At 39.3% G+C, this 19,904-nt stretch overlaps 1 protein-coding gene across 12 annotated transcripts in view; it reads right to left on the bottom strand.

Moving 5' to 3' along the window:
- Positions 1–19,904, bottom strand: part of TRIM2 (tripartite motif containing 2) — an 87,011-nt gene that overhangs the window by 14,491 nt on the left and 52,616 nt on the right. For all 12 annotated transcript variants that reach the window (XM_057419091.1, XM_057419089.1, XM_057419094.1 and 9 more), the window contains exons 4-8: positions 14,981–15,132; positions 14,133–14,313; positions 10,335–11,058; positions 1,999–2,102; positions 578–745 (exon numbers count right to left, since the gene is read on the bottom strand). In XM_057419091.1, the coding sequence (XP_057275074.1) occupies positions 578–745; positions 1,999–2,102; positions 10,335–11,058; positions 14,133–14,313; positions 14,981–15,132 (1,329 nt within the window). The remainder of the gene's footprint in view (positions 1–577; positions 746–1,998; positions 2,103–10,334; positions 11,059–14,132; positions 14,314–14,980; positions 15,133–19,904) is intronic.

The raw sequence follows: 19,904 nt of genomic DNA, 5'->3' as shown, positions 1-19,904 counted from the left end.
ACTCCTGTCTATGCTGTAGCACTGGAACAACATCCTTGGTTGCCCTTCCCTGCATTTATTACCAACAGGATCATACGTGAATTATACACTTGATTTGCTGGTACACACGGAGTAAATAGAGGAAGTCATCATCAGTCTGCTACCTTATTTTTCATTGTTGCTGGAGAACCTTATGTCCTCCTCATAGGTTTTTATGTCTGTCTGTGTGTATATGCATATATGCACACATCTTCCTGTACAATGAGAATACTAAAGATATGAAGGTTGTTGAGCTAGTCCAACTAAACTTGATTACTTTAGCTATCCCTGACTACAGGTTATGGAAAGGCATTTAAGCATGTAGTATGTAGAACTGTAAAATGGAACCTAGTGTCTCTATTTGGTAAAACATAAGCATCACAGCTGTGACCTCCTCCTATTAATTACACAACATGGCTGTGTCATCACAACAATGGAATTTGGACTAAGTTACAACCAAAATATGTAGTTTCTGGACAAAAAAAAAAGCAACCAACATTACTTTGCATTCCTTTGTAAGATGGAGAAAGCTCCGGAGAGTTCCCATGGTATTTCGTACCTTAAATTTTCCATCTGATGAGAATATGCTAACCCATTTGTTATCATAATCTGCAATAATGATGTCACCACTGGGATGCACAGCCACTCCTGTTGGCCGCTGCAACTGGCCAGGAGACCTTCCTCGTATGCCAAAACGGCTCTTGAACTGACCATCATTGGAAAATATCTGTAACAGAAAATATTCATTTTAAATAATAACATCATCTGTGTCTTGGAGCATAGATTTTAGCAAGTCGCTAATGAACACTACAGTCAGAAAGAGAGGAACATGAAGAACATTTACCAGTCCATATTTGAAAGTGATATGCATAATTTAAGAAGAGGCTTCACCTGGACCCTAATTCTGAAATAAAGAAGTTCTCTGGACTTACATTGCACTGTTTCTTCAGTGATCTCAAAGTACTTAGCAAACATTAGTGAATTAAGCTTCAAAATGTCCCTCTTAGCTGGAAGGAAGTGGTATTATTCCCATATTAGAAATGAGGAAACTGAGGCACTGAGCTATTTAGCCACAGCCAAAGACTAAGTCAGTAGAAAACATAGGAATAGAAGCAAAATGAAAATTTCAGAATTTAATAATTTGACTCCAGGGTAAGCATTAGGCCATTTCCTGAAAGATGCTTTAGCCACACAAAATTCAGTCCACTGGTTGTGTCCCTAAGCCAGGTAATTAGACACTGAACTTCCTCTGAAGTGGCTGCAAATTACACAGTGTGCCTCTTTGAAAAGGCCTGGAATGGAATTCTTACTGCATGTGGCTTGCTGTTTCCCACATACTGAAGAACAAGCCACACACTGCTGCCTTGTTCATTGCTACCACATGGGCAGCCTGAAGAGTGATGACAAATTGTTAGTGGTAAAAAAGATACATAGCAAGCAAATGAAAAAACACAGCTTGATTTTCACACAGGTTACAGAAGCCAAGAAATCATGGGTGTCAAGTGTGCTACCAAAGAGGAAATTTGATCATGATATCAGACACAAAAATCAATTAAGTAGACTAAAAGCCATTTGAAAATGACATCTATGTGTTTGTATTTGCTTGAGAAATTATATAAAAATATAAATCTAGGGCATCCTGACCTAGATTTATAGTTGTAAACATAGACTGATAAATTTACTATGTAAAATCATATTTACAGAAAGGTGTTTTTCCAGATTTTTTCTTTATTCATTGCCAAACATCATAAGGAAGGGAAGTTAACTCTGATATATATACTAGATATAGTGTAGATCTGAAAAAGATAGCTGCAGGTCAAGAAGACGGAATTATAATAGATAACGAACAAGTTGAGCTTCCTCTGTATTTTCTAGATCTGCTCGATTTGTACAAAATGTGTCTGCCTTGGACTACAAAGAGGGCAGAGGTGTGGCAGTGGAGAGAAAAAGAAAACTGCTAGAAGTGGCATATCCTCGTACCTGCACACACTGGTTGTTACTATCTGCTATTAATATTTTTCCATTTGTAGATGCAGCTACACCTTGAAGATTTGTAAATTCACCTTTGTTTCTTCCCTTGGTGCCTAAAATAGAACACAAAGCACATAAGAAATCAGGTTAGGCAGGACTAATGAGGTAGCACCTAAGTGCCAATACATGCATTTAATACATCCTTGATCTACAGTTTTCTGTTTTGAAGAGTTTTTGTATCTGCTAAAGCTTCAAAGCACCATCTCAGTACCATCCACAGTTCTAAGTACAAGAAGTTCTTACTTTTTGGCATACATAAGCCCCATCAACATAATTACCTCTTTGGCTTTCACAAGTCAAAGCGTTCGTGATTTGCCTCTTGTGTGAGGGAACTGGTAAAATGTTTTCTCATAAGTGATGGACTTTTTTTAAACTTTGGATTTTTATTCAACTGAGAAGGCAATGAAAGGGGTGGTACCGTGGGAACATACAGGCAGAGGCTAAGATAAGAACCTGAAGAGATGACAAGGTTTTAGTACAATTATCTAAATGTCCTCAGTGAAGTCACAAAGTTGAGATAGAACATACTGGTGAACACTTTGGATGAGGCCATTTCAAGACAGGGAAGTTTCCTGTTGACTCATACACAGTTCTCAGTCACAGACTTTAACAATTCCCTTAGAAGCGAAACTCAGATGAAGAACTGCCTTTGAATGATTGGGACACGTGGGCCAATGAGGACCAACAGTTGGAGACTGAACGTTTCTGGCAGAGACCTTAGATTGTTCCAATAAAGCAGCGTACACACACAGAGGTCCTATTTTTACCCAGAACAAATGCAACAGTAATTTACATAAAACTCTAAGTCTTTTTCCCAGTGGCTTAAGGGGATAAGGAGCTGTAGAAATGACAAATTTTCACAAAAGTTCATTAAGCTTAGGTGCCTCGGTACTTAAATATTTGTTTTGAGATGCTACAAGGACAGTCACACAGCAAACTGATGTCTTTAAAAGATCAGCCCTAAAGTGGCTCGTCCAGATTACATCTGGAGCACAGAAAGAATATCCAGATTCCGGCTTTGTTTGTAAAGGAGGCTCAGGGGTCTTTAGACAAGACTGCAGTTATGATCTTGGACCCCGAGGCTATTCATAAGGAATGAATGAGTTTTGAAACAAAAAGTCTCTCTATAAGCTGTTCTTTCCAAGTATTGGATGTAGCACTACTTTTCCTGATGAAGTATTTTTATAAGCATTCACTGGCTGCGTATCAGACATTAACTGGTTTCAATATATGGGTTTAACTGAAAAACTTGCATTTTATTTTCATCAGTCCAAAATACCCTGGAGCTCGGTGATTAAAACTGTTCTGACTGTGATGCCCAATATAAGACATATATATTACCTCTGATTTGTATTTAGCTTTCATTAGGGATATATATGCTCTTAACAACCCTTCTTTCTGCTGTAGTGATGGGTATGGGATGCATATTTCCTGTCACTGTCTAACAAGTAACATTTAATTCCTCTGCACTTGGTGGTGTGAGCATGTCCCTTCGCTTCATGGCTTGTTTTCTTGAACTCCAAATGCTCTATCCCCTAAAAAAGGCAAATACTTCTCAGTTTTTGTACTGTAAGGGGAAAGCACATATTCAGGGAACAGCGAGTTACACACCAATTACATTACCCACACTTGAGCCATTTCTGTGTATTCTGTTAATGAGCAGTGCCTGAGGGATGCATGCGGTAATTTTTTTCCACCATATGCTAATGATAAGTTTCCTTTTTGCCTTTTAGCCAAAGAGAGTAGATGAAAAGGGAGAAACATTCCTTTTACTACTGAGAGTAAAGGGAAACCATTTGTTAGAAAAGAGGAGGCATAAGCTAGAGCATCTGGAACCAACTAGCACAAGCTATATGGAATGTATGTTCTTTACCCTTAGAAAAATCTTCTTGAAAGTCAAGGAATTTCATTTTTAAAGATAAGAGAGACCTATATAAAGAGTTACTCAGAATGATCTTCAGTGGATTCTTGTAAACATACATCAAAGGAAAAGGAGAACAAATTACCCAGGAATTCCATAGTCACATTTCACAGTAAGTTTAAGAAATAGTAATTTATTAGCACAGTGTGCATGAAATTCAGCTCCATGCAGTGTCCTTCTATATAGTACTTTGCAGCTATTAAACACATTACATAGGTCCTAATTTGCACACAAGCCTTGATACAGTCCCCTCTGCAGTGGCACAAATTTCTCTGATGAAGAAAGCTAAGATTAGTGAAACACAGCTTATTTCCTAATTTACGTTCAAGAGGAAGACAGATAGCTTTGAACTTTCTGATCTGAATAATTCACTATGCCAGCAAAGATCTGAATCCAAGCATAGGCAGTGGTAGGAGTTCAGATGATGAGAGGAAAGCTTTTGCTAAAGTATGTCAGCCTCTGGAAAAGCAGGCTCCTGCAACTGACCCCGTCATGCCAAACGATAATAGCTCCTTCCTGTAGAGATTCTTGCCTTACAAACACACCTGCCTGAGAGACAGTCTTCAGCAAGTCTTTTCCTGCAAGATGTCACCCCTCTGTATCAAGGCACCCCGTGCTTTGTCTTCTCTCAGTCATGGGAAGTCACCCATCTCCTTAGCCTAGGGAGGCACCAACATTTCACATGCACAGGGCTGGATCCAGAGGATAGTTGCAAAATCCTCATGCCAGTGTTCCCCAAGCAGCCTGATTTAGAGATGAGAGCTCACACGTTTCATGCCTGTCTTTGCCCAGCCTTACCTCCCTCCTGTTCTGAGCTACTGCATGGCACAAAGGAGGAAAAGACAGACATTTTACTGCAACTTCTGTGGCAAGCTGACTGGGAGAGGACAGCAGAGTTTTCATTAGGGCAAGGGTGAACAGAGTTATTAGGAAGAAGATCTGCAGCCTGTGGAATAGCTCCCTTTATATCATCTTTGTATACAGATAATGAACAACCAGATTTGCCTTAGCATTACCTAATTCCTTCTGGTATTACTGAGCGTAGCCTGCACAAATCAATTAATTTAGCTTTGAAGATATGCTTTCAACAAAAAGCATCCATTTTCAGCTCAAGACAATCTAGCACATGGAAAATACTTCATAATTTCAATCTTTTATTCTTGAACAATACAAGCCAGATTAAATCTCACCAAAAAGAAGGAAGGTAGAGGGGGGGGAACAACCCCCAAACCAAAAGCCCATTAACTTTACAGAAGATGTTAAAAATTACATCATGCAACTGTAATAATAATTTGCTCTGTAAGTGCTGGGCATCTGGACAAACCTGCTGTACGATGTACATTTTTGATTATCATAGTGATAGGAGTGTCTTTTTCTTTCCAAGTTTTACAAATATGACTAATACCTCTCTGCTTGCTGAGCTAGATCTACCAGCTTCCTAAAACACAATGAAAAACCATGTCACTGCCCCCAGCAGGAAAGAAATGGATTCAGAGAGACAAGAACCCTGCAGAAAGATTACAGATTAATGGAGAGACTTTGGAAGTTTCAAGTAGCCATAACCTGTTGTGTAAGTACAGTTTCTTTCCTCCTTACACCAGTTCAAATACTTTTTGAACTGCTCTGTATGTGGTACTGAAAAAAGCAATGAAACTAGACAGTATGGAGAGGTCTATATAAATACTGCATAGACATGTATGAAAGAGTTGCTTTCTTGTTCCTTACCTTCATTTCTTTTTTCCTCAGAGCACTAAACCATATTTAGTCAAATCTTACACATTCTGAGTATGTGATGACATCTCTCATAATAGACACAGCTGAAATACAAAAGGCTCTCTAGTAAAACTGTACCAAATCAGATTGTTAACAAGCTATGTGCTTACTGTAAAATAAATGTCAATGTTTCTAACCCAAGTTCTCATGCAAACCTAAATTTTAGAATTCAGTCAATCTGTTGGATGAAGGCACACAGTGTTTGTGGCCTTTAAAGAGGTATGAATAATGCAGTAGAAACTCTGGCAGGTACTCCCACACACTGATGGTAGTGAAGTTCGGGCTGATCTGTATTAGTTTGGTTTGCACAGAATCTGGCCCTAAAAGCTTGGCCAAGACCACCTCCAAGCCTTCCTTGTGCAGTGGAGCCCCTGCCACCACAACTAAGTATACACACATCTTTGGGTAGGTGAACCTCAGGAGCAGTTCTTCGCTGGTATAGCAGCAAAACCCTGAATGATGAACCAAGACCAGGTCTCTGTCATCAGGACATCAGACCCACACAGGGGATTCTCTGGACCGTCCATAGAAGAGGGCTAGCTGCAGTTGGGAAAATGTTTTTTCAAGATGTGTACCCATATAACCCATCTGTATTTTTTTAAAACCTCAAAAAGTATATATATCTGTAGGCAGCTCTGTTCCTTTCAAACAGGACAATCTAATACAGAGCTTCAGGCAGAGGCCTTCAGAGGAAAGTAAAGAAGGGAAACCTGATCAAGAATCCCTTTGCTCCACCTAAGCATGCTTTTAAACTGCACTAAAACAATTATTACATAGGCCCTGTTCTTGAGTTTTTATGTAGAGTTCCTAATATACTTTCAGCATTGATAACAGACCAGAAGGTGACATCCACACCTACTAAGGAGGCTGACAGAAGGTACTGTTAAAGGCACAGAATCAGAGTGAATTACACACATTAAATGTACCAGCTAAACTTAGATGCTCAGTTACATGACTGAATAGACAACTAAACACAATCAGAGGAAAAGGAAAATTGAACTTTCTAGCAGAGAACCAGCTCTCCATCTGGCTGTATCTAATGCCGATCCTAAGTATAAATAAATGAAGAGAAAAACAAAGTGGGAAATAGTACCACTACTGCTAAAAGGTGTCAAAGAACCCAGTCACGAGAAGTGCCAGAAGAGAAAAAATACCAAGGCATATGGCATAGCACGGCAAAGCTAGAGCTATGGGGTCCTGGACAGAGTAGCTAACTCATGCTACCCATAGCTTTTAATCCTCCTTCAGAGACCAGGGAATAGATTTACCAGAGAAGGTGGAAGTTGCTGATACTGTGAACATCCCTCAGCTTCATCATCCTCTGCTCAGCATGCGTCTAAGGCAAAACAGCAGGGTAATGGAAAAGAGCCTTCCCTTTCCACTTACAGAGGTAGCAAAAAACATGGCACAACAATTATCTTCTGGGTATCATTAGTGCATTCTTGTTTTCTTTCGTATAAACCAAGTAGGTGCTACACAGATATTGCATGGACACCCTGTTAGAGATTATTCCTGTTTAAAACAAAAATTTAAATGTTAAGGATGCAAACTATTGAGAGAAAAGAGGACGAAGCAAGAAATACTCTGTTCTTGTAAATATTAATTACATGAATGCATGAATGTGCACTCAATAGTTTGACCTTAAAATGTCTGAATAGAGCCACATGCTGTTTTAAAAGCCATGAATAACAGAATGGGCAAAAGATACAATGCACAATGCCCCATGAACGAAAGCACTTAGCTGTACTAATGTTGTATTAATGCTATCTCTGTTAATCCTAGCACAAGAACAATCTCCTGCTAGGAGCTGATCAATTTACTTGTGCATAAAAGCCCTTACATCAGCATATATACAATAGCATACTCAGCATACTTGCATGCCAATAGGAATATTACAGTATGATTCTCCAACACAGCTGTGTGAGCTTCTGGCAGCTCAAATAGAAGATTTATGTTGCCCAGTTTAAACTACAAATCCAGATTTGGCCAGGGCTATCAGAAGAATTCAAAAATGGGTTCAAAATAGATACGCAGTTGTACTGGAAAACAGTGATAAACACTATTTTATGTTACCTCATCAAAAAATGTAAAGTGAGCTGAAACTGGAACTAAACAAACTCTCAAATCCATGGAGACAATCCCTGTGAAAATGTCAGAATTTTTACCTGTCTTCATTAATTTTGCATATTTTGGAAGAGTTTAAAAACCTAGAGCATTACAGCTGCAATGGCTTAAGAGACCTTTCAGACAATGCATACATAAGCCCACAGAAACCCAGAGGGACATCTCTATTTAGGGTCATTCTGTGAAATGATGGCTGAGAAGTGAACATGTAATAGGATGAAGCATTACTCTCAGCTTAGTTTTTCAATAAAACAGTTGTCCATATATCCCAAACGTGGACATTCTTGAGATGTTTCATCAAACAAAAGCTCTGAGACACCCATAGCTCTTATTCTAATTATTTTTCCTTCTTTTTCTGGGGAGATAGAATGGTGAAGATGGGGAGGAGGCAGAACTCCAAAACAAAGCACATGGTCACAACTGCATCACGACACAAAGAAGGGCACTGCACTTTTTGGAAAACATTTAAGACTTCTAGAGTTTATGATGTGTTGCAGAGAGCAGTTAAACAAAACTAAAATCCAACAAACACAACCAACAACAAAACCCAAAGCAGAACCATACCACAGGCTAGAAACTGCTCACTAGAAACAAGGGATACAGAAGCAGAAATTACAAGCTGAAAACACTCAATCCATACCAAAAGCTTTAAACAAGAATAGTAACAGGTTTAAAATAATTTCAGGACATAATTTTTTTTCCCTTTTTCTTTTAAAGTATTTATATCTGTGATTTCCACACTGGAACAAATCAGCACTTGATACATGTGAACAAGAGGGCTTGGTACTTACTGAAGGTGTCAGCCAGTGTTCTCCTGTTACTCATAGGCACAATGTACCTGTGCAGGCTTTGCTGTCCTGCTCCTACCTGCTGTGGACGCACAGACTCTGCTTGTATCTGTCCATCCAGCTCTGTCTAGCATGCAACATGTCACAACCATTCCAGAAGAAATTAGAGAGATGTTGTCTTTCTAAACAGGGTTCAGACATTATTCTTAACTATTTTGTTTAACCCTGATTCAAAACAGGGCCCCAGAAAGACCTAGGCTACATTTATACATATCCTCTGCCTCTCTTACCAGTACCAGCAATGATATTAGGAGGAAGTTCTTGACTGTGAGGGTGATGAGACACTGGAACAGGCTGACAGAGAAGCTGTGGCTGGCCCATCCCTGGCAGTGTTCAAGGCCAGGCTGGACAGGGCTTGAAGCAACCTGGTCTAGTGGAAGGTGTCCCTGCCCATGGCAGGGGAGTTGGAACTGGATGAGCTTTAAGGTCCCTTCCAACCCAAACCATTCTATGATTTTATATTTATAGGAAATGCACTGGCCATCTGGGAAAGCTGGTAATTTTACGGGTGGCTTTACTCAAAGCTTATATTGCATTTCCCTATTCAGCAAGCAAAGCATACTTCCCGAATTCATTTTCTGATAGAAAACCATTACGTTGTTGCATGTAATCTCTATCAAAGCAAGGAATCTATCAGAAATACTGACAGATGAGAACCCAGATGGACAGGGTTATTCAACTGACAAATGGTGCCCACATGAATTTTCAATAAAATGATTAATAAATCCTCCAGGATTAACAATCATCAGTTCTCTGCTACAAAGGAGGAAGCCACCTTACTCACTGGTTGTCAGACTTGGTAACACACACTGCTGAAATCCTGATTTGTACATATTAAAAATTAATCTGCCTTTTTTCTTTAGAAAACATTTTATTACTTCACATTTTGCAAAATGAAAAGTATTTTCTAACTGTATAAGTAGATATTATATTAATACAGTAGCCCATGGTACAGGCTTTTAAAATGAATTATTATTATTATATAGCTTAAAACAAGTGTATATCAAGAGACCTGACAGAAAATCCCAGTAAATGGCACCAAGATGTTACATTTTTGCCAAGAATTAGAAGTCCATAGATAACATTACACTATATAAAGAACCAAAACATATTTAGATGATGGGGAAAAATGAAAATAAAATAAACCATCATTTTGTCCTGTGCTGACATAATGAAATAACTATATATGACCACAGGATTTATCATTTATAGTTCTAGGTCAGTGAATTAGATTAATCTCTAGGGCAATAGGTTTAGAGAAAGAGAGCTCCCACTTCCCTTCTTTTTAAAGTAATTTAATCTGATCTAAAACATTGATCTTATTTATATTTTCATTTTAGGATGCCCGATAGAGTGCAGAAGAGGTGGTAAAATACTGTATCCCAAATCAGACATATGCATTTTTCAATCCAATTTCCAATTAAATAATTGCTGCAAACAGAATTTCTAAAGTATGTGCTTTTAAAATTTACATATGAGCAAAAGTGGAGGCCTAAAGATATTGTCAGGCTGCTCTCCTTACAGCTGTAACCTTAAAATACTTTAACTTCCAGATTTTTTTCAGTCAGTTTCCATGAACTATTTAAGATATGTCAGTAGGAAGCAGACAAGTCACCTACCTACTCTGAAGATCAAATCATCTTCAATGGGATTCTCTTTTCTTTTGCCGGTGCTGTACATGCTCGCAGGTCTCTTCACCGCTTTCTGCTTCACATGACCACTGCCAGGAGATTTAACACGCCTCTTAACCCCCTCAGTGGTAGGGGACACATCTGCTGATCTGACCACTTTAAGTTTGAATGGGCTACCCTTGATATGTTGATCATAAAGTCTCAGTGACAAAGTGAAGTCCCCTTCTTTCTGAACAGTATACAAAAATTCGTAAGTGCCATTTTTATTGTCAAGTATTTCTCCATCTGCTACACTCCCATCAGGCGTGCTCAGTTCAGCAGTGAGGTAAGCATTCCCAGATTTACACAGCTCCCCATCTTTGTCCTTAGTTGTGATGGTAACAGACATGGGCTGTCCGATCACTGTCTGCCTCAGTCCCTCACCTGTGGCAACTGTTTCAGAGGCAACAGCATTGGTGGTTAAAATAGTACCCAGGTTGTGAATGGACTTCTTCAGGCCTTCTGTTTCCACTATGAAGTCCAACTGGTCATTTTCACGGGGCTGCAACGGGAAGTCCCGCTCAGCCAGTTCATTCAGCTTGTCACTCATTTGCTTCTTCACCAGCAGAACTTCAGTTTCAGTGCCATGGTTGAGGGCTTGGGCTGTAAAGTTGCTGCAACTTTTAATGCTTTCTTGTCCTTCAAGCAGGGAGTCCAGCTGTGTCTGGAGGACCTGTGTACATTACCAGACACCAGATTAGCATTATGTTACAGGAAGTCTCCTAGCAAGACGTAGCATGCTTTATATCTGAAGACCCTTGTAGAAACCCAATTTATAGGGCTTTTAGAGTTTATTTTAAAGTTTCATTTCTGAAAAAGTACCACACTGATCCCCTACATGTTCTTGGAATAACATGCTGCAACACAAAAACAGGTGCCCTGTTTTGGGTTTTCAAGGCTTCACAGATCCACTGTCACGCTAAGTTGCCCCACCTGCTCCACCTACCTCTCAGTATTCATAGTTAGTGAGATAATTACTGGAATTGAGCTGCATGCACAGGGGTAGAGATATTTTGGAGTCACAGGTCCATTACTAGGGGAGGCTGCAAGAAACTTCTTGAAAATTTCTTCAGAGCCCAGGGAAACCTTGGGTTGCTCCTCCATGGAGACAGACAAGAAGGCACTGTACATCCATCTTGAGGAAAAGTGTGATTCCTGATCTAGGTAAGTGAAGAAGGAAGTCTCTCCAGCAGAAGTGGGTAAAAGGATTCCCTAGTTTCAGCAGACAGGAAAGCAAAATGTAAAGGATGGATTGTGGATATTGGGAAAAGTTGAGTTGAGTAGCCTGAAATTTTGTTGGGCAGCAAGCAGCTACTCCGTATTTAAGACCGAGGAAGAGCTTTTATTATAGGCTTGGTTCTGTCCCTTGGTGTAAAATCCTCAAAACAATACTGACCTCAAAATTGTTAGGTGTGGGCTGGGAACAAGGCTAACTTTTTGTTTAAAACCAATTTTGCAATGAACTGGAAAAAGGATCCTGAATTATAACAACCTAGCAGAGAAATTCACAACAGTCAGGAAAACCCAAATGTTCCAGCTACCCCCAACACTCTCTGATGAAATCCCCAAACCAAAGTACTCAGTCACACATGTGGTACGTTTTTTCCCCACAGAGAAGAACTAGGGCACAGACATTCCTGTGCATCAGAGAAGTTATTTTGTTGACTATCACTGTAAAGTAAATATTTTCAAAACTTTTCAATTGATTTTAAAGCAAACTTGGAGACTGGGTGTATTTATTGCTATGGCTTCTCTTGCGGAGACACCCCATGTAATGACACCACGTTCTAAAGGCATTTTTCTTCTGATTTTTACAAAGCTGCCTGCTTTTCACCCACTGGAGAAAATCCAGGCTGATGAGAAAGTGATAACACAAAATCTTTGTCAAGCAAAACAGAATGAACAAATTTCAAGACTACACTGAAATTTCAAGTTGTCTGTTTTTCTAGGCAAGTCTCAGGATTCAATACAGGGCATTTCTAATCTGCTTTGTGTTTATTCAAGGACACAAGTAGTTAAGCAGATAGCTTAGCTAATAAAGTCCTAGAATGACAAAACCCCATATGCTTGGCATAAAAACCCACAAACTGAGGAGGAAGACAATTTGCAGCTACATTATAAACCCATTATTTTCTCAAAATAGTTTTCTTTCATTACAAAGATGGAAAATATTAAATCTTACCATAGCTAATATTTAAAATGCATTTTAGAGTATTTTACACGAGGCCCCTTTCAGTCCATTGCACAACTCAAACTGAATCACCAACTTTCTTCTAGTAAAGTGCAGCTCTTTCATTTTTATGTTTTTATAAAGTACGTGACCAGAATAACAGAATATTTGGGTTTGCATTATTTTGCAGCACCACTTTTTATTCAGAAGTAAAATCCAATTCCAATAGCTCTTTTTTATACAAACAGGGGAGATGCCTCTTTTATTGCTTTACAGCTTTGTAAAAATTTGGTTCTCTGATGCCCAAAATAGGTTTCAAACTATTTTAAATCCCTTTAAAAACCAGTAAGATAAATTAATGTCATACTCCATCTTGTGTGAACTTCGTACATACCCTGAGTATATTTACTTGATAAAAAAATAAGGTTTTGTGACATCTTGAATACATTTAGATGAACCTGGGATCTACGTCCAAGTTTTTGATGCTAAAAGCTCCACAACTCCTGCTTAGCTCTGAAGATGTCTGAATTCTGTGCCCTGAGGGTTTTGGGCTCCGTGTGTTCCTGAAAGTACACATCTTGTGCACATGTTAGAATTCCTCCATATTCACAGGCTCAGCAGTTCAATACCTTCCTAATGACCTAGCCTGTTCCAGATCCAGGAATGCAGCATTCCTCAGTTTCAGACATCTGGAGATGCTCAAGCTGCTCAGTAATTGCAGAGAATGCCCAACATTATCAGGCACACTTGAAACTCCAGTTGTTAATGCTACTTTTCTTTGAAGGCTTTGAGGGAAAAGATCTTTCTTTATATAAAGCAGACAAACGATACCCAGGAACACAAGGACTAAATTATTTCATTTGCCTGATTCAGACTGACTAATTCTCAACAAGAACCCTGCACAACCAGGCTACAAGCTCATCTTCACAGATGCACAGATTTCTGTCCTCTTCCTTCGAAGCTTAGTCTACTATACAGGGGGAAGAGCACAATCTTCAATCATCCAGATAGGAAATAAGAGAGTGAATAGAGCTCTGGAATCTACTGCTGCCTGCATTCCCCTGAGAAAGTGAGTTGTCCCTCCAATCTTTACGTGTTCCAATGAGTGACATCTAACACAATATACGTTAGCAGGCACTTGAAAGGAAAACACTGCCTTAAAGCAAAACAGCAAGCCTTTCTCAGTTCTTCAGGAGAAATTGTTTGGCATTTATCTTCATGAAGGGAGGTGGTGGGGAGTCATAGGATTGCAGCACAAGGATTTCAGACTTTCCTTTGGTGTTCTCTTATTGTCATCTATACATCAGTATGCTGGCTTTAAGCAGATGTCTACTTAGTGTATTGGCCATTTTAGATCCTCACACACCATGCACAAAGGGCTACCTGCCCATACAGGGTCTCAATTTCATTTATAAGGCTGGGCACCCACAAGCAAGGCTCTGCAGCACTTGATTTCAGGAAAACAAAGCTCTTCCCTGGATCTGAGACACAATTGGTCAAACTGGTGTCCTGCATCATTTGTAAAATTTGTTTCGTTAAATTAATAGGTTTTTATTGAAACAAAACATGCATCTTACTTTGTGTTTAAGGCCATAATTCACTTCCAGTTCCATAAGCAGCACGCTCTTTCGCACATTTAAAGTCTTCTGGAGTTCATCAAAAGTGGAATGAATGTCATCTACAATGCTAGCCTTTTGGTTGGTTAACTGGTGTATGATTTCAGATATAAAATGAAGTGCTGAGTCGATCTCTGGAAGCCTGAGGGAGGGATTAAATTACAAAGATTGCTGTTTCAAAAGTCATTAAACATTGGCCCTTGCTCTGATATCTTTGATGAAACCATCTCATCAGCAGGCTGGCTTTAAACTCGGTCATTTCCCAGAAGTAAGTTCATTCCTTTTACAACCACACAGTGATTTTGGTCTCATAAAGTATAGCTAGGCCAGGGCCCTCCCTTGTGGAAATCCATTAGACTTTAGGCATTTCTAACAATGAGGCCTTGTATCCTTTGTCCTTTATGCAAATGTATCTGCTCAGGAAAATATAACTAGATCTATCCCACTTCCACCTTTATTTTTTTAGCCTTTCTGCCACCATAGTGTTTGTATTAGTCTTTTAAGCATCCAATATTATTTATTTATCATTAAATTCATGACTGGCTGGCACTTTTCTCCTTAACATTTTATGCCCCTTATTTGGAGGGCACTTGAATTTCTACTGGCCTCTGTTTTGTGAAGGATAGATTGAAATCTTTAGCACTTTTCTCTGACCCTTCAGTGCATTGCACTCAAAGGATTTTCTTTTCCTTATGCTAGCCTCACTGTTTCTGTTTTCTAGGCAAAAGTCCATTGCACATCTACCCGGGGTAACACAGAAATCCAGTAGTAGAACTGAAAATAGAAAATAATCAGTGGAGTCTCCATACCTTTTGTTGACAGCATCCAGCTGGACTTGGAGGGAAGCCTTATGTTGTTCCACCACATCCTTGAGGGGTACCGTGGGATGCTCTGCATGCTCTCCTTCTGTACACTCTCGGCACATGGCAGTCTCACAGGACTGGCAGTAAAACTCCATCACCTGGAAAAGTGCACAACTCTAAATTCAAACACCGCAGCAGTAACATCACTCAAAGGACATCTTACTGGGTCTTGAACTCCTGTTATTATCCAAGCTCTAAGACCAAGTTTCTCGTTTCTTAGCCACCACTAATTTCCTGCCTAAAAGATGGCTGTTCTATATTCATAACAAAATGCTGATTTAAATGCATTTCATTGCATCAGAAAGTGTCACAACAGCAGCCTGGGAAACAGAATACTGGACTTCAAGGCAGTCCCTAACATCATATTTATACTGTGTAATAGTAAGTTTTGGTGTCTCTCTCAACTGCTCTCTGAAACAACTCGAAAAAATAGGGCATTCAAGTCCCCTCACTAACTCAATCCTTAGTCTCCCCATCCTGTCTGCCAAAAAGAGTGTAGACTTAGGATGTTTTTCATAACCAGCCCACCCAAGGAACATGACCTTGATGGCACTCACCAAACAGCATGGGTTTTTGCTAGAGAAAACCACTCTAAATGAATCAATGTGCGACAGAGAAAAATCTCCATATCTCATTACTAATCCCTTAAAACCATCAAAACCTCATATCTGAGATTATAATAAGAGTGCTGGTCTAAACTTGAAAGAGGAAGAGATTCTTTCAACCTGTTATGTACCCAGTAAGATGCTCTCTGGAGATAAAACCAGATCTTCTGAATATGTTCATGAAGAGAAAGAAAGAGAAAAGTGCTGTGCCCAAAATAATGGACACAGATGCAAATTTGGCATAAGATTTTCTTCTACAGCTAGGAAGTCCTCAAGCACAAAGCATTTTAGGCTTATTAAAAGTGCATAAGGAAGCTCATAGTATATGCTTCAAAGCGAGACACTGGCAGCTCTCTTGCATTCACAGCATAGCATCAGACTCTTGAATAACTCAGCTGATGCTTCTGGCACTTAGACCTTGCACACAAAGATGGCTGGGCTGGACATGCTGGTTGACAACAAGATGGTTGTGTAGAAACAGCTGTTTTCAGGTGAGCAGAGGAACCTGTAAAAGCACCATGCAAAGTAGCTGGCTACTCCAAGACATCTTGAGAATTAGGAGGGTGAAGTAAGACTGTGATTTGCATGTGGCTATCAGCATTAATAGGGATTTGCCTTTGATAAGCTCCTTTCTGTCTCATTCCCATTCTTCTCTCTTATCTCCATTCACAAGATATGGGATTCACACACAAGGAGGGTTTAAGACATTTGCTGGCCATTTGTGTAAGCCACTTCAGAGAAAATTTAAAAGCTGCTCCAAATAAACAGTGTAAGATCAAATATATCAGCCAGGAAAACAAAACAAAATCAAAACAGACCTTCTAAACAATGACAACCCCTATCAACACCACTGCGGTCACTGTGAATTTAGCAGTTTCACATTAGTAGATCCTCCAAGGCCTGACAGTTACTTTGGTAGGCACTAAGATGTGATGCAGTCTTACTGTGCCTAGAGGAAATAAGTTAAAAACAGTTTATGCTTTAAATTCTTTTCAAAGGCTTCAAAAATTTGCAACCAGAAACAACCAAAAGGAGCAACATTTTATGTATTTTATTAGGATTTTTTTTTTTTTAGTCTTTTTATATGGTCAGAAAATTTCATTTCTTTTGAATGAGTGTCAAAAGTTCATCTTTCTGCCTCTTCATAATTTAATGTGCAGATCCAAGATGTTTTAACAAGCCTTTATTAAATATTTTTATCTTTGGATACAACAATTAGAGTAATTTAATATTTCTTTTCCTATTGAACGATTCATAATAAACATATTTGCAGCAATATATATAGGAAAGAAAGCATCTCATTGGCATATTAAAGTTTAGCCTAATAAACTTCTTTCCTTTTTATTAAAGCACCAGAGAATCAATCACATAAGCTAGAATGGTAACAGCTTGAAACCCATAAGGATCTAATGTATGTGTCTGCATAGAAACAGTCATCTTTGCCTCAGTCAAACTACAATCTTTTGAGTAAAGCAGCTTTCATTTCGCATCAAAATCTGGGGTTTGTGCCATAGCTGAAGAAAAAGAAAACCCAGTATTAATACCATCCAGTCTTCAAGTGCCTAGATAAGCCAATTCCCTAAGATTTTGTGTAGCACTTCTTAATCAGGTGAGATTCATTTCCAAGTGTAGACAGACACGTCTTACTGGCTTTTCCTCTCTTCCTTCCATGTCCAACATGGGTATCCCATTTTGTGACAGGCAGAACAAAATTTTGCCAGCAGAGAGCTCAGTTTGTTAGCTGTAATGCTCATAAGAGTCTAACTCTGATACCCTGAATTTTTTATTTAGCCTCAATGACACAGTGAGTATTGCACAATGAGATACACAACTAAGTGCCATGGTGGGAAGTACAGAGGTGAAGAGAAAAAGCAAGGTTTTATAAGGTCTGTTATGAAGTCACTTCATCAGAGTACCAAGGACAGGCACCACTCACTGGGAGTGAGTGAACAAGTTACCTGACTGGGTTTAAACCACGACATTTTCTAACAGAAGCATACAGGCAGTAAGCGACACCTGAACAAGTTCAGGAAATATTTTTCTAGACAAAATCTTATACCTGTCAAATTTCCAAGCTATTCACTGATCTTTTGAGAAAAAGCTAGTCAGAGATAAGGCACTCTCTCCTGTTATCAAGCATTTAATTTAATATGGGGTATGCTCTCTTGTTACACTCCATAGGCAGAAAATACACTGCACCTGTAAAAGCATGGATCCTAGACTCTGGGCTGGCTCTTACCTCAAATTCAAACAAAGCCCAAGCATGGACTTTTCAGGATGGGTGACTGCAAAGAGGCTACACCACTTATTACATATTATGAAGTAATGGACCTAGAATTTCACAGCCTTCCCTGTCCTGGCTGCTGTACCTGCCCCTAAATGATTGTAGATCAATGTTTGCAAACCAGGATGCTTACTTCCAACAAGAGCTGCAGCAGCTGAGGATAAAGCCAATCTTATTTTAATGTGTAGGTAGAAGATAAGAATCTTCTGTTAGGTTCAAAAGTTCCATCATGTATGTGCCCTATTACCTTAGTTTAACAAGAACATATATTTGTGTTTTGTGTTGGGTGCATATGAGGAAGCATTTCTTAATAGTTCAAGCACAGGAAACCATCTCTTGTGTTAAGATCCTACAAGCGAAGTTTCATTTTTTGTAAGAATACACACAACAAAGATGCCACAACAGAGGATGAGAGGTTGTGAGCAGAAGGAATAGGATACACACACATATGGAAAATATGAGTGATGGGAGTAAGAGACCAACTGGAAGGGAAAGTACATGGCCTGAGGAAGGCTAAGTTACAAGCAGAAAGGCATGACAATGAGAAAGTATTGGCACATCATTTTCTATCTGATTTTAATCAGAGAGGCTTAAATCCAGCATGGCTGGAAAGACTGAAAAAACTTACTTAAATAGAAACTTATTTCCAAGCTGATGCAAAGAAAATCTGGTAATATTTAGATGAATTATACCGGATGTAAATTTTTACCCTTGATAATAAAAATACAATGGGTCTGGCCCTACCCCAAGCAATACATTAAAACTAACAGAGAGCAGAGGCATTCTGCTTCAGCTACCAGCTCAGTCCTCTTTCACCCTCTAAAGCCCCCAGCAAAGGTGCTAGCAGCCAGGCACTTGCCATACAGTGCCCTCATGCTGTGTACACATGGAGCCAGCAGAAATGTGTTTCCTCAGTCAGGTCTAATGTGCCCAACACCTTGCCCTGCACACCCTGCCCTTCAGCCAGACCCACTGATCAGCCTCAAGCAGTTCTCTCCAAAGCTTATCTCAGCTCCTCCCATCGCAAGGACTAATGTGTGCACTTTAGCTCTTAATTTCCTAGCTCCACAAAGCTTTAAACTGGAGTCACCCTCAGCCTATCCCCACCCCCCCCCAGATACTTACTGAAGCAAGAAGATACTCCCAGCACACACTACTCAGCATCCTAAAGGGCATACTGTTTTTCAAGGCCAGGCAAGTACATGGGGTTTGGAGGACTTATAAAAACACCTTTCCCTAGAAAGTTCTCAGAGTGGTATAAGGTGTCATTTTTAATTGTAGAGAAAAGTTTTTTCTAAGCACACCCAAAGAATGATCAGCTGAAAATGTAAAATGCAAACCAAGTAATATCTTCATTTTGATCATTTTCTGCATTTCACAATCAAATGATCCCTTTCATGATTGCTGTGTCAGAAAAGAACTGTGATTCATTTTAAGGAGAGACAATAAAATGCAAATAAAAACTAGGAATGCATTAACCAGTAACCACTACACACACATAGGTATAGCACACAATTCAAAAGTTATACTAGTTATTCATTAATCAGAGTGTACAGCAAATCAGTCCTACAAGTCCATCTAATTCCAGCAGGTCAGTAAAGGTAAAAGAACTGAGCTGTTCCTCTATAACAGTAATCACTAATTATCAGCTAAATTATTCCTACAAAACTGCTATACCTAAACTGAACATCAAATAAAACAGTTCCCCGAAAGTTGTCTTAAAATACTAACACGTATTTCTTGGCTTGCACAGAAGCACAGCACTCGGTTCATAACACAGCATCACTCAGCTTTGCAGTGTTGCCCACTTACATATTTGCATAAGCCTGGCTGTAAGATAGGAGCTCATATGCCTACCATGAAGCCACACAGGTTAACACTGAAAATTTTTAAGTAAGCAGAGTTGTTAGAGCTGTTCTTGTAATAATCTAGGAATACTTACCCGGTTGGGAGTACTTGCCGACGCATTCAGTGATCCAAT

The sequence above is a fragment of the Pezoporus wallicus genome, unplaced genomic scaffold (assembly GCF_028554395.1).
Source record: "Pezoporus wallicus isolate ANWC-B61680 ecotype Strahan unplaced genomic scaffold, APGP_CSIRO_Pwel_v1 contig_2384, whole genome shotgun sequence".
NCBI lineage: Eukaryota > Metazoa > Chordata > Aves > Psittaciformes > Psittacidae > Pezoporus > Pezoporus wallicus.
This window is presented reverse-complemented; position numbering and strand designations above follow the sequence as displayed.